The sequence below is a fragment of the Hylobates moloch genome, unplaced genomic scaffold, assembly GCF_009828535.3.
Source record: "Hylobates moloch isolate HMO894 unplaced genomic scaffold, HMol_V3 SCAFFOLD_5, whole genome shotgun sequence".
NCBI classification, from domain to species: Eukaryota; Metazoa; Chordata; class Mammalia; order Primates; family Hylobatidae; genus Hylobates; species Hylobates moloch.
In genome coordinates, this window is record NW_026652280.1 from 103,887,921 (window position 1) to 103,901,721 (window position 13,801).

The 13,801-nt window shown below is 48.1% G+C and overlaps 1 protein-coding gene across 3 annotated transcripts; it reads right to left on the bottom strand.

Annotated features, from left to right (window-relative positions):
• Positions 1-423: 423 nt before the first annotated feature.
• PSMD4 (proteasome 26S subunit ubiquitin receptor, non-ATPase 4) lies at positions 424-13,394 on the bottom strand. Of its 3 annotated transcripts, none has more exons than XM_032154688.2 (10): positions 13,320-13,394; positions 5,897-6,037; positions 3,859-3,973; positions 2,971-3,057; positions 2,657-2,725; positions 2,282-2,497; positions 1,779-1,887; positions 1,452-1,583; positions 1,304-1,371; positions 424-711 (listed from the first exon to the last, which is right to left on the bottom strand). In XM_032154688.2, exons 1-10 carry the CDS (start codon positions 13,343-13,345, stop codon positions 541-543), a joined length of 1,134 nt encoding a protein of 377 aa, XP_032010579.2. In that variant the 5' UTR covers positions 13,346-13,394; the 3' UTR covers positions 424-540. The 3 variants fall into 3 exon arrangements, with proteins under 3 accessions (XP_032010579.2, XP_032010578.2, XP_032010580.1); XM_032154687.2 differs by having other exon boundaries at positions 1,770-1,887; XM_032154689.2 differs by lacking the exon at positions 2,657-2,725 and having other exon boundaries at positions 1,770-1,887; positions 13,320-13,385.
• Between the last annotated feature and the right edge of the window lie 407 nt (positions 13,395-13,801).

Below are 13,801 nucleotides of genomic sequence, written 5' to 3' on the forward strand. Positions count from 1 at the left end.
AGCTGACCAATGGGAAACTACTGTTTGGTGGTGACTCAACTCCTGGTGAGACAGGTCTGAGACAAGTTTGGATTTTGATCCTGGTTCTGCCTCTTCATTAGCTAAATATCCTTGGCCAAATAACCTAAACTTGCTGAACCTTAGAAATCCACATGAAAAAACTGAAAAGGTTGAGCACCATTCCATGCTTGGGGTTCAGCTGTGTGAGTGCAGAGTAAAAGTTATTGGCAAAAAGGTGGTTTAAATAAGGTCTTCGCTCATTAGAAATGGAAACATGGCTCCTGGGCCTGTAATCCCAGCACGTCAGGAGGCCCAGACAGGTGGAAACAGAGGAGAACTCAACAAGGAAGGCTCTCCTTCAGGCCAGGGGCTCCTCCCCTCTCTCACACTCAAAACCATCAATATTTGAAGCAAAAAAGGAAAAAAAGTTGCCAAGCTTTATTTAGGCTGTAATGGTTACAGATAACACACATCTAACCCTATATTCCGTGCTTCCCATGCAGTCCCCTGAGCAGGCTCAGCTACCCTTTCCCACCAGTCTCACTTCTTGTCTTCCTCCTTCTTGTCCTTCTTGCCGTCCTTTGTGGCCTGGGAGGCCAGGGAGCCCATAGCATTTCGAATGGCTTCATTGTTGGGATCCACACCTGGGAGGTTCTCTAGGACACTCTGAAGGAACTCGGGGTCCTGCATCACGTCGTAATCATCCTCCTCCTGCAAACAGGCAGTGTGAGCTCAAGGGAGGGTATGGAGCGGCAGGAAGTAAGCAGGTGTTAAGGACAGGAGCATGCCGCTGCCACAGCCCCCCTGCCTTCTGACTGTGTGGGGATCCGGGCACCTCTGGCCGAGGTAAGGAAAGGACAAGTCAGCAAAATCCTTTATACAGCATGAATGCAAACAGTTATTACTAACCAAATAGAGGAGGGGCCTGCTGAGAACTCTGTTAATTGAGCTCTGAGGAGAAAAACAGATGCCATCACATTGAGGTTTCCTGCTCTCAAGACACCCAGTTCTCCTTTTTCTTTTTCCCAGACCCTCTTTTCTCCCTCCTGGGAAGACATCCTAGAGAACTGCCCAGGCTGCTCCCACCAGCAAGGAAGGAAAATTACAGAACAAGAGGACATTTCTCCAGCTCTGACCATTAGCATTGCTACCTTAGCAAGGTTTACATGTAAGAAATGCATATCCATGTGTTTCCATCTGCTCCTCAAAGGACTTAGCTATAGTACAAATGCTCCCAGCCCCAGGGGGATGAGGATCTAAATTCAAGGACTTTAAACCTGATGGGGGCAGGGTTGGGTCTCACCTTGGCTGGCTCAGATGTGTCCATGGCTGAGCTGGCATCAATGTCTGCTGATTCCGCCTGGCCAAACTCTGAGGAAGAGAAGTCAGTCTGTTCAGTTACACTTCCTCACCCCAACCTCTGCCTAGGCACCACCCAGGCTCTGGCTCACCTGCTCCCTGCAGGGACATCTGCATGGCATAAGCAATCTGCTCTTCCTCAGTCATACTGCTTAGGTCAGGAAGCCCAGTGCGGCCAAACTCTTGCTGGCTGATGGTCATCTTCAGCAGGGCATCGTCTGAGTCTGGGAAAAGGAAAAGAGGAGCAGGGTAGAATTAGTGCCATATCCACACAGGCCAGCCTCCAAAGCCATTCCTAGCCCAGCCCTCCCACATATTCCTACCCTGTCAGACCTCCACACTCTCCCTGCAGTGCCTACACCCAGCTTTCAATGTTTAGCATCCTGCAGTCCCAGGACTTCAGATTCCACCTCTTTCACCTTCAGTCCCAGTCGTAGCAATCCCGGCCTCAGCAGCAGAAGCTGCAGCTGCCCGCCGGGCCTCCTCCTCCTGCCGCTGCCGCTGCTCTTCCATAGATACACGAAGGGCCTGGTGAAGGGCAGGGCATAATCAGGCCTCCCCTGCCCTCACTCCTACAGGGAGCTGGGGAAGTCAGTTGGGGTGTGGGAAAGGAAGATAAAGGTGCAGCTTCTGGTTTATCACACAGAGAAGAAGCTGGAGGGATAAGCAGTGGTACGGGATTAAAAAGTAAGGACTTGGGAGAAGCCTCGGTTTTCATCAGAAGTGAACAAGAAAGCATCTGACACTGGTGCCCCTAGAGATCAGACAGAATTATAGGGAAGAGGTGGCAAAAGGAGGTCTTGGAAAATGAGTGACTGGGAGTGTCTAGGACTGTCCAGCCTGATAGAAGCTCTGTGATGTGTGTGCCAGAAGAGAACAAAGAAGAACCTTTGGACTCTACCTGGGGTCAACATTTGCTCACCAAGGCCAGCTCAGGATCAGCACTGGGATCTACTCCAAATTCAAAGTCACTGGCACCAAGACCCAGCATGGCACCACCTTCACCAGCCAAAATCGGAGAACTGATAAGAGCATCAGCCAAACTGGGCCCAGGAGGCACTGTCACCAGATGAGAACCGGTTCCATCTTTGCCATTCAACGTGTTTACAAAGGCTGTCAGCTTTTCTGTGTTCACCTCCTGGGGAGGAAAGAATACATGACACCCTCCTTCGGGCCTTGCTCCCTGTTCTTTGCCATTTCTGCATTACTCTGCCACAGTGCCCGCACTCCTCAGGGTTAAGGACCATTCTGTTTATAACCAAATTAAGTCAATGCCCTCCAATCAGTCCCTACTCACCTCTTCCCCAAAATTGATAATATCAACATTTACTTTCTCCTTCTTGAGGCGTTTAGCCAGTTTCACCAGCTGGGAAGAAGGGAAGAAAAATCAAGAAATCTGTTCCATACTCGAGGGGGGAAGGACCCACCGCATAAAAGCATACAGAAATCTATTGACCTCCCCAAGGTCCTGCAACAGAATCACTGAATTCTCCACATTCACCTTTCCCCAAAGTGATGAGCCTGATGCCTCTGCCAGGTTCTCCTGAGGGCTGAAAGACCTCAGTCCCAAACACGGGCTCCCCACATTCCCCAGCTGCCACTTGGACTCACATCCTTCTCATTGTCCTCCACCGGGCTTCCCACAAAGGCAATGATGCGCATCTTGTGATTCTTGCCTTGTCGGTGCTTCAGAGCCAGCTTGTAAAGGGAGAGGAAGTTCTCAGAGTCAACCAGAGGAATCACTCAGCTCTTTCCTCACTCACTCGGTTCCCATTTTCTTACAGTTTCTTTGTACCTGAAGTACACCATCTACCATCACGCTCACACAAGATTTAACACCCCCAACTCCTCCCTTTTTGCTATGACTCTCTGTGCAAAAAGAAGGGAGGTTAATTCTCTTCTCTTTTTTTTTTTTTGAGATGGAGTCTCGCTCTGTCGCCCAGTCTGGAGTGCAGTGGCGCAATCTCAGCTCACTGCAACCTCCACCTCTCGGGTTCCAGAGACTATCCTGCCTCAGCCTCCCTAGTACTGGCTAATTTTTATATTTTCAGTAGAGATGGGGTCTCACCACGTTGGCCAGACTGGTTTCGAACTCGTGACCTCAGGTGATCCACCCGTCTTAGCCTCCCAAAGTGCTGGGATTACAGGTGTAAGGCACCGCGCCCGGCCTTTTTTTTTTTTTTTTTTAGAGAAACAGGGTCTCACTATGTGCCCAGGCTGGTCTTGAACTGCTGGCCTTCAGCAATCCTCCTCCCTTGGCCTCCCAAAGTGATGGGATTACAGGCATGAGCTACCATACCCAGCCTTAATTCTCAATTCTAGGGATTTTTCCCTTCACAACCATCAACTACCCTGGAATTCATCCCCCATATCCTTTCTACTCCAAGTTAGCTTTCTCTTGCTCTGGTCCTAGCTCAGGATTCCAGGGGAGAAATGAGTACGATGGAGGCAGGACCTCAGAGCAGGGAGGAAAGGTCCAGGGAACCCAGTAGGACTCACATGGGCTACGCGGATGCCTGTGCAGAAGGTGATCTTGCCCTTGGGTTGGACAGTATGTAGCTTGGACAGGATACGGCCAGTGTCTGGGGTGAGTGTGGTCAGCACTTCACAGTCACTGGGATGTAGGAAAAGCATTTCAGTGAGTTCAGGTCAGCACAAGTACCTCTAAACTGTGCCTGACTTTTATTTATTTATTTTTTTAGACGGAGTCTCGCTCTGTCGCCCAGGCTGCAGTGCAGTAGCGCAATCTCAGGTCATTGCAAGCTCCGCCTCCTGGGTTCACGCCATTCTCCTGCCTCAGCCTCCCAAGCAGCTGGGACTACAGGCACCCACTACCACGCGCGGCTAATTTTTTGTATTTTTTTAGTAGAGACGGGGTTTCACTGTGTTAGCCAGGATGGTCTCGATCTCCTGACCTCGTGATCCACCCACCTTGGCCTTCCAAAGTGTTGGGATTACAGGCGTGAGCCACCGTGCCTGGCCTGTGTCTGACTTTTTCTTTAGAGACCTGGATAATAACCATTATTTCTATTCTAACTGTAATCTCTATTCTTTTTTTATTTTTTGAGACAGAGTCTCGCTCTGTCACCCAGGCTGGCGTGCAGTGGCGAATCTCAGCTCACTGCAACCTCTGCCTCCCGGGTTCAAGCAATTCTCGTGCATCAGCCTCCTGAGTAGCTGGGATTACAGATGTGCACCACCACGCCCAGCTAATTTTTGTATTTTTAGTAGAGACGGGGTTTTGCCATGTTGGTCAGGGTGGTCTCGAAATCCTGACCTCAAGTGATCCGTCTGCCTTGGCCTCCCAGAATGCAGGGATTACAGGCGTGAGCCACTGTGCTTGGCCTCTATTCTTCTTAATCAAACATCTAGTATTTAATGGAAACCAAGCACAGAAATAATTAAGTGGTTGGCTTTGTAAGAAACCTGCCCTCAGCCAGGCGCAGTGGCTCACGCCTGTAATCCCAGCACTTTGGGAGGCCGAGGCGGGTGGATCACGAGGTCAGGATATCGAGACCATACTGGCTAACACGGTGAAACCCTGTCTCTATTTAAAAAATACAAAGAAATTAGCCGGGCATGGTGGCAGGCGCCTGTAGTCCCAGCTACTCGGGAGGCTGAGGCAGGAGAATGGCATGAACCCGGGAGGTGGAGCTTGCAGTGAGCCGAGATCACACCACTGCACTCCAGCCTGGGCGACAGAGCGAGACTCCGCCTCAAAAAAAAAAAAAGAAACCTGCCCTCTATTCCAAATGTTTTCCCCTAACTCCTTTTAAAGGCTCACAGGGCCCTAAGAATCCACCAAAATAACGATGCTAATTTGTATCTCTCCTGTCTTCTCCACCTCCAGACCCATTTTCCCAGATAACACTATGTACACTGGAGTGGGAGGCTACTCATTTAAGAATTATCAGTTCCTAAAACAAAACACTTTTAGGGTAAAAGGATGAGTGATATATGCCCAGGGGCTCTGATCCAAAAATTACTTTTTTCTTTCTTTTTTTGAGATGGAGTCGCATTCTGTCACCCAAGCTGGTGTGCAGTGGTGTGATCTTGGCTCACTGCAACCTCCGCCTCCCGGGTTCAAGCGATTCTCCTGCCTCAGCCTCCTGAGTAGCTGGTATTACAGGTACCCACCACCATGCCTGGCTAATTTTTGTATTTTTAGTAGAGACGGGGTTTTGCCCTGTTGCCCAGGCTGGTCTCAAACTCTTGGGATTACAGGCGTGAGCCACTGTGCCCAGCCCAAAATCACTTTTCACTGACTTTAAAATATATTATGAAATTTCACCCCCTACCCTAGCCCTGCCCAACAAACAATAAAAAGATACAGAAATTTCACCCCAGGAGATTTAGCTTCCATACTGTATTAAATTCAGGTTAATACAAAAAAAAAGTTGCTATTAACATTTACACTAAATAGTGCAGAAGGCAGTCTAGGAAAGTGATGGGCAAAAGCAGCCTCATGGAATCTAAAGAAGAGTAGCATGTAACAACCACCCACCTACTGAGTCCCCTCCTCCTCTGTCCCCCATACTTAGCCAGTGTGATAAGGCCCACGTTGTTCTCAGGGTTGCTGCGGGTCTTTGAATGACAAACTATGTTGACAGCATCCTGCTGGGCCTGCAGCCGGGTGGGTAAGAAGTCTCCATTCCGCATATATTCACTGTTGTCCACACTGTCAGATTAGAGTTGAAGGACAAGAGAGAAGAAATGTAGAAGTTTTCCAAAACCTTCTCTCTAGTTCCAGAGGCCCCCTATAGCAGCAGCTCTCAGTCTTCATAGAGTTACCTGTAGCTTTTTTTCTTTTTTAAATATACAGATGATCAAGCCTTAGCCCACATTTATTGACTCAGAATAACCAATGAGGAATTTTTTTTTTTTTTTTTTTTTTTGAGACAGGGTCTTGCTCTGTCACTCAGGCTGGAGTAGAGTGGTGCACTAATGGCTCACTGCAGCTTCCACCTCCTGGGCTCAAGTGATCCTCTCACCTCAGCCTCCCAAGTAGCTGGGACTATAGATTTGAGCCACCACGCAGCTACCTTTTAATTTTTTTTTGTAGAGACAGGGGTCTAGCTATGTTGCCCAAGTTGGTCTTGAACTTCTGAGCTCAAGAGATCCTCCTGCCTCCACCTCCCCAAGTGCTGGGAGACCAGGTGTGAGCCACCTGGTGCCCAGCTGAAAAAATTTTTAAATCCTTACAAAATGATTCTGATGAGCACCAAGGGCGATGATCTACTGATGAACCACAGCACCTTCTTATAAGCTGCACTTAAGTGCTACTAAGCTTTGTCATGGATAAATACTCTAAGTTTGCCATTAAATGGCAGTAATCCAAATATAGGAAATGAAGAAGGTAACTTAAAAATATCTATAGCTGGGCGCGGTGGCTCACGTCTGTAATCCCAGCACTTTGGGAGGCCAAGGCAGGTGGATCACCTGAGGTCAGGAGTTCAAGACCAGCCTGACCAACACGGAGAAACCCCGTCTCTACTAAAAGTAGAAAATTAGCTGGGCGTGGTGGCACATGCCTGTAATCCCAGCTACTTGGGAGGCTGAGGCAGGAGAATTGCCTGAACCCAGGAGGTGGAGGTTGTGGTGATCACGCCATTGTACTTCAGCCTGGGCAACAAGAGCAAAACTTCGTCTCGAAAAAAAATAAAAATAAAAATAAAAATAAAATCTATAAAATAGGCTGGGCACAGTGGCTTATGCCTGCAATCCCAGCACTTTGGGAGGTGGAGGCGGATGTATCACCTGAAGTCAGGAGTTAGAGACCAGTGTTGGCTAACATCATGAAACCCCGTCTCTACTAAAAATACAATAATTAGCCAGGCATGGTGGTGCACACTTGTAGTCCCAGCTACTCAGGAGGCTGAGGCAGGAGAATTGCTTGAACCCGGGAGGCCAAGGTTGCAGTGAGTCGAGATCATGCCACTGCACTCCAGCCTGGGCGACAGAGTGAGACTCCATCAAAAAAAAAAAAAAAAATCTATAAAATAGGGCCAGGCATGGTGGCTCACACCTGTAATCCCAACACTTTGGGGAGCTGAGGCGGGCAGATCACTTGAGCTCAGGAGTTTGAGACCAGCCTGGCAAACATGGTGAAATCCCGTCTCTACTAAAAAATATAAAAGTTAGCCGGGGGTGGTGGCAGGCACCTGTAATCCTAGCTACTCGGGTGGCTGAGGCAGGAGAATCACTTGAACCCCAGAGGTGGAGGCTGCATTGAGCCAAGATGGTGCCACTGCCTCAAAAAAAAAGAGGTCTATAAAATAACACACACTTGGCAGCACTGAGTGCAGAAAAGTACAATGCAATCATCTCATTAAATGCTTAACAGCTTCGACAGCTGAACTGAACGGTAAAAATGAGGTTTTGTGGATCTGAAGTCTCACCTCTTAGATCCTTGCAACTTTTCATGATCTAAAAGTATCCAGCTAATGTGAAATATAATCTCGAGTTTCCCAAAGACCAAAAGAAGGCAGGTAAGTGATGCAGTTATATAAGCTCCTGTAAGGATCAATTCTTGATGACCTCTGAGGTCCCTGAGAGCTCTAATAGTTAAGGTTCTACCTGTGCTAACGGACGGAAACAGTGCCTTAGATGAGATACCTCATTTCTTTCTTTTTTTTTTTTTTTTTTTTTTGAGACAGAGTTTCGCTCTTGTTGCCCAGGCTGGAGTGCAATGGCTCGATCTCGGCTCACCACAACCTCCGCCTCCCAGGTTCAAGCAATTCTCCTCTCTCAGCTTCCTAAGTAGCTGGGATAACAGGCATGCGCCACCATACCCGGCTAATTTTGTATTTTTGGTAGAGACGGGGTTTCTCCATGTTGATCAGGTTGGTCTCAAACTCCCAACCTCAGGTGATCCACCCACCTCAACCTACCAAAGTGCTGAGATTACAGGCATGAGCCACCACACTTGGCCCTCATTTCTTCTTTTTAAAATTTTATCTATTTTTTAGGCTGGGCATGGTGGCTCACATCTGTAATCCCAGCACTTTGGGAGGCCGAGAAGGGAGAATCGCTTGAGCCCAGGAGTTGGAGAACAGCCTGGGCAACACAGGGAGACCCAGTCTCTACCAAAAAAAACACATTTTTTATTTATTTTTTATTTTATAGAGATGGAGTCTCACTTTGTTGCCCAGGCTAATCACACACTCCTAGACTCATGCAGTCCTCCTGCCTTGGCCTCTCAAAGTGCTGGGATTACAGGTGTGAGCCACGGCACCTAGCCAATACATCTCATTTCTATTGGCAAGCAAAATATGAGCTTGGGGCAATTTTTTTTCTTTAGTATGCTTTGTTTGGCAATAAACCAAAAATGGTAAAGAGAGGTAATTAAGAAGGTACTGGAAAACAAGTATTAATAGAAAAGGGAATACAGGTTGAGTACACTTAATCAGAAACTCTTGAGATCCGAAATGCCCCAAATCAGAAAGTTTTTGAGTGCTGACATGATGTTCAAAGGAAATTATCACTGGAGCACTTCAGACTTCCAGATTAGAGATACTCTGCTGGTTAAGTATAATGTAAATATTCCAAAATCTGACAAAAATCCAAAATCTGAAACACTTCTGGTCCTAGCCATTTCAGATAGGGAATACTCAACCTGCCTAGGGTAGTATTCAGGCACAGGTTCAAGCACAGTCACAGCTCACTGTAGCGTCAACCTCCTAGGCTCAATAGATCTTCCCACTTCAACCTCCCGGGTAGCTGGGACCACAGGCGTGCACCAGCATGTCGGCTAATTTTTGTATTTTTAGTAGAGACGGGGTTTCACCATGTTGGCCAGGTTGGTCTTGAGCTCCTGACCTCCGATGATCCGCCCACCTCTGCCTCTCAAAGTGCTGGGATTACAGGTGTGAGCCACCACACCTGGCCATTTCACATATTTTTTTGAGACAGGATCTTGCTCTGTCACCCAGGCTGGAGGCCAGTGGTGAAATCATAGCTCACTGTAACTTCAAACTCCTGGGCTTAACCCCTTCTCCTGCCTCAGCCTCCTAAGTAGCTAGGATTACCACCAAAACCTTTATTTTAAAAGAGAATACAGGCTGGGTGTGATGGTTCATGCCTGTAATCCCAGCACTTAGGGAGGCCAAGAAGGGAGGCTCTCTTGAACCCAAGAGTTCGAGACCAGCCTAATCAATACGACAAACCCCATCTCTACAAAAAATACAAAAAATAGCTGGGCATGGTGGTATGTGCCTGTAGTCCCAGCTATTCAGGAGGCTGAGGCAGGAGGATCACTTGAGCCCGGGAGGTCGAGGCTGCAGTGAGCCAAGATCACACCACTGCACTCCGGCTTGGGTGACAGAATGAGACCCTGTCTCCCCTCCCCCCCCAAAAAAAAACACTCGAAAAGGGTAGTACAATGGCACATGTGCAAGGCAGTCACATCAATAGCAGGTTCCCCATGATGCACTACATGGTGCCAAGAACTATGTGCATACTGCCACAAAAAGAATAAAATACCTTGGCTGGGCGTGGTGGCTCATGCCTGTAATCTCAGCACTTTGGGAGGCTGAGGCCGGCAGATCACCTGAGGTCAGGTGTTCGAGACCAGCCTGACCAATATGATGAAACCTCATCTCTACTAAAAATATAGAAAAAATTTACCCGGGCGTGGTGGCATGTACCTGTAATCCCAGTTACTTGGGAGGCTGAAACAGGAGAATCGCTTGAACCCGGGAGGTGGAGGTTGCAGTGAGCCGAGATGGTGCCATTGCACTCCAGCCTGTGCGACAAGAGCAAGACTCCATCTCAAAAAAAAAAAAAACACAAACCTAGGAATACAACTAACCAGGGAGATGAAAGAGCTCTACAATGAGAATTACAAAATACTGCTCAAATAAATCAAAGAAGATACAAACAAGTGGAAAAACATCCCATGCTCATGAATAGGAAGAATCAATATCATTAAAATGGCCATACTGCTGGGCATGGTGGCTCACACCTGTAATTCTAGCACTTTGGGAGGCTGAGGTGGGCAGATCACTTGAGGCCAGGAGTTCAAGACCAGCCTGGCCACATGGCCAAACCCCATCTTTAGTAAAAGTACAAAAAAAAAAAAAAAAAAAAAAGGCCAGGTATGGTGGCGGGTGCCTGGAATCCCAACTACTTGAAGGCTGAGGCACAATAATCACTTGAACCTGAGAGGCGGAGGCTGCAATGAGCCGAGATCACACCACTGCCCTCCAGCCTGGAAGACAGACCAAGACTCTGTCTCATAAATAAATAAATTAATTAATTAAAATTGGCCATTCTTCCCAAAGCAATTTACAGATTCAATGCTACTCCTATCAAACTACCAAGGACATTCTTCAAAGAACTAGAAAAAACGATTTGAAAATTCATATGGAACCAACAAAGAGCCAGAAAAGCCAAGGCAATCCTAAGCTAAAAGAACAAAGCTGGGGGCAACTTTACCCAACTTCAAACTATTACTTAGGGCTACAATAACCAAAACCGCATGGCACTGGTACAAAAACAGGCACAGAGACCAATGGGACAGAATAGAGAGTCTAGAAATAAGGCTGCACACCTGTGACCATCTGCTCTTTGACAAAGCTGACAAAACAAGCAGTGAGGAAAAAGAGTCCCTATTCAATAACTGGGGATACTGGCTAGCCATATGCAGAAGACTGAAGCTGGACCCCTTTCTTACACCATACACAAAAATTAACTGAAGATGGATTAGAGACAATGTAAAACCCAAAACTATAAAAATCCTGGAAGACGGGCCGGGCATAGTGGCTCACGCCTATAATGCCAGCACTTTGGAAGGCTGAGGTGGGCGGATCACCTGAGGTTGGGAGTTCGAGACCAGCCTGACCAACATGGAGAAACCTGGTCTCTACTAAAAACACAAAATTAGCTGGGCGTGGTGGCGCATGCCTGTAATCCCAGCTACTAAAGAGGCTGAGGCAGGAGAATCGCTTGAACACGGGAGGCGGAGGTTGCAGTGAGCCGAAGGTTGCGGTGAGCTGAGATTGTGCCATTGCGCTCCAGCCTGGGCAATAAGAGCAGAAAAAAAAAAAAGTGGGCAAAGGAGCCGGGCATGGTGGCTCAACGCCTGTAATCCCTGCACTTTGGGAGGCTGAGACGGGTGGATCACCTGAGCTCAGGAGTTTGAGACCAGCCTGGCCAACATGATGAAACCCCGTCTCTACCAAAAATACAAAAAAGCTGGGCGTGGTGGTGGGCACCTGTAATCCTAGTTAATCAGGAGACTGAGGCAGGATAATCACTTGAACCAGGGAGTCGGAGGTTGCAGTGAGCTGAGATGGCGCCACTGTACTCCAACCTGGGCAAAAAGAGCAAAACTCCTTCTCAAAGAGAAAAAAAAAAAAGTAGGCAAAGGACATGAACAGACATCAGCCACTTTATTTTTATTTATATATTTTATTTATTTATTTTTTTTTTTTGAGAGGGAGTCTCACTCTGTCGCCCAGGCTAGAGTGCAGTGGCACCACCTCGGCTCACTGCAACCTCCTCCTCCCGGGTTCAAACGATTCTCCCACCTCAGCCTCCGGAGTAGCTGGGACTACAGGCGTCCACCACCACGCCTGGATAATTTTTGTATTTTTAATAGAGATGGGGTTTCACCATGTTGGCCAGGCTGGTCAAGAACTCCTGACCTCAGGTGATACACCCACTTCGGCCTTCCAAAGTGCTGGGATTACAGGCCTGAGCCACCACCCCAGCCAGAAACTTTTCAAAAGACGACATACATATGGCCAACAAGCATATGAAAAAAACCTCAATATCACTGATCATTAGAGAAATGCAAATAAATCAAAACCACAATGAGGTACCACCTAATACCACTCAGAATGGCTATTACTAAAAAGTCAAAAAACAACAGATGCTGGCAAGGTTGCGAGAAAAGAGAACACTGTTATACCGTTGGTGCAAGTGTAAATTAGTTCATTGAGAATCACTTGAACCAGGGAGGCGGAGGCTGCAGTGAGCCGGATTGGGCCACTGCACTCCAGTCCGGTAGACAGAGCGAGACTGTCTCAAAATTATTCATGGTTTATCTGAAATTCAAATTTCACTGGGCATCCTGTATGTTATCTGGCAACGCTATGCTCCCCCCAGAAAATAAAAAGAAGAAATCTCATAAGTGTCTGTTTCACCCAATTGGTGATTTGTGTTCGTCAACTATTCTGTATTACATTCAATGATTACACTTAGAAGGAACTCTTGAAACCCTGCAAAAATTTATGTCCTCCTCTTCTAATGTGACTCGTAATAGGTACTCAGCCCAAGCCTGAGACTGACGAAGAGAGCTACCTCACCGGATAAAGCCTTTGTGTCAGACAGCCCTGGGTTTAAATCTTGACTCTACCACTTAACTAGCTGTATGATTTTGGACAAATCACTTAAAATCGCTGAGACTCGGTATCCTGAACCGTAAAATGGAGAGATAATTTACCTTAAGGTGTGGTTGTGAGGTTTAAGTGAGATAAACAAAATGACTGATACATAAAAAGCAATCTGTAAATGGTACCTTTGAAGATGATACAGGGAAAGGTAATGAAGTTAGAGACGAGGGAATGGGGAGAGGAAGGGATTAATAATCTATTTTCCTAATAGACGTTATTTTGCGAAGAAAGGAGGGCAGAAAACTACTACGATGAGTCCGAAAAGCAGAACTGTGGCTAAAGACAGACCCGGGCTGCTCTAGTGAAGACGGCGCTAGAACAGAGAAAGGCAGCAGGAATGACCATCCAATGACCGTCCCCCTGGGGGTAACAGGGGTAACCCGGGACTATCCGCCACTCCAGGGCCCCGGGATGACTCAGGGAGTCCAGCGGGCTCCTTACCTCCGGGCCCAGGGCCGCCTCTCGCCCATGAGCCCCCGGCCCCCACCCCAGACCCTCCCTGCCTTGGCGCAACACGCGCCCAGGACCCAGCTCTGCCCCTCCTGCCCCGAGGTAGCTCCTCACCACACCATCGTGCTTTCCAACACCATCTTGCCACCTTCCTCCCTCCCGACCCGGTCTCCGGCACGGCTTAACAACAACTTCTCCAATTGGCCCATCGCTCTTCACCAATCACAGACCTCGGCTAGCCAGCTGCTTCCGCCTCCGTCCCCCACGTTGCGTTCTGGGAGTTGTAGGCGCCGCCAAACAAATGGGCGTCTTGCGGATAGTTGGAGGGAATCGCGGTAACACAAAAAACAATCTAGCCTCCACTTTCCCTACCATTGCAGTTCTCAGTTGGGGTTTCCCGCTGGCCGGATCCCAGGGGAGCTATGGAGGAACATTTGAAAGTGCTGTGTCGATTCCAGCTTCGTCATTTTAAAAAAGTGTCGGGATCGGCCGAGCGCGGCGGCTCACGCCTGTTATCCCAGCGCTTTGGGAGGCCAAGGCGGGCGGATCACGAGGTCAGGAGTTCGAGACTAGCCTGGCCACCATGGTGAAACCCT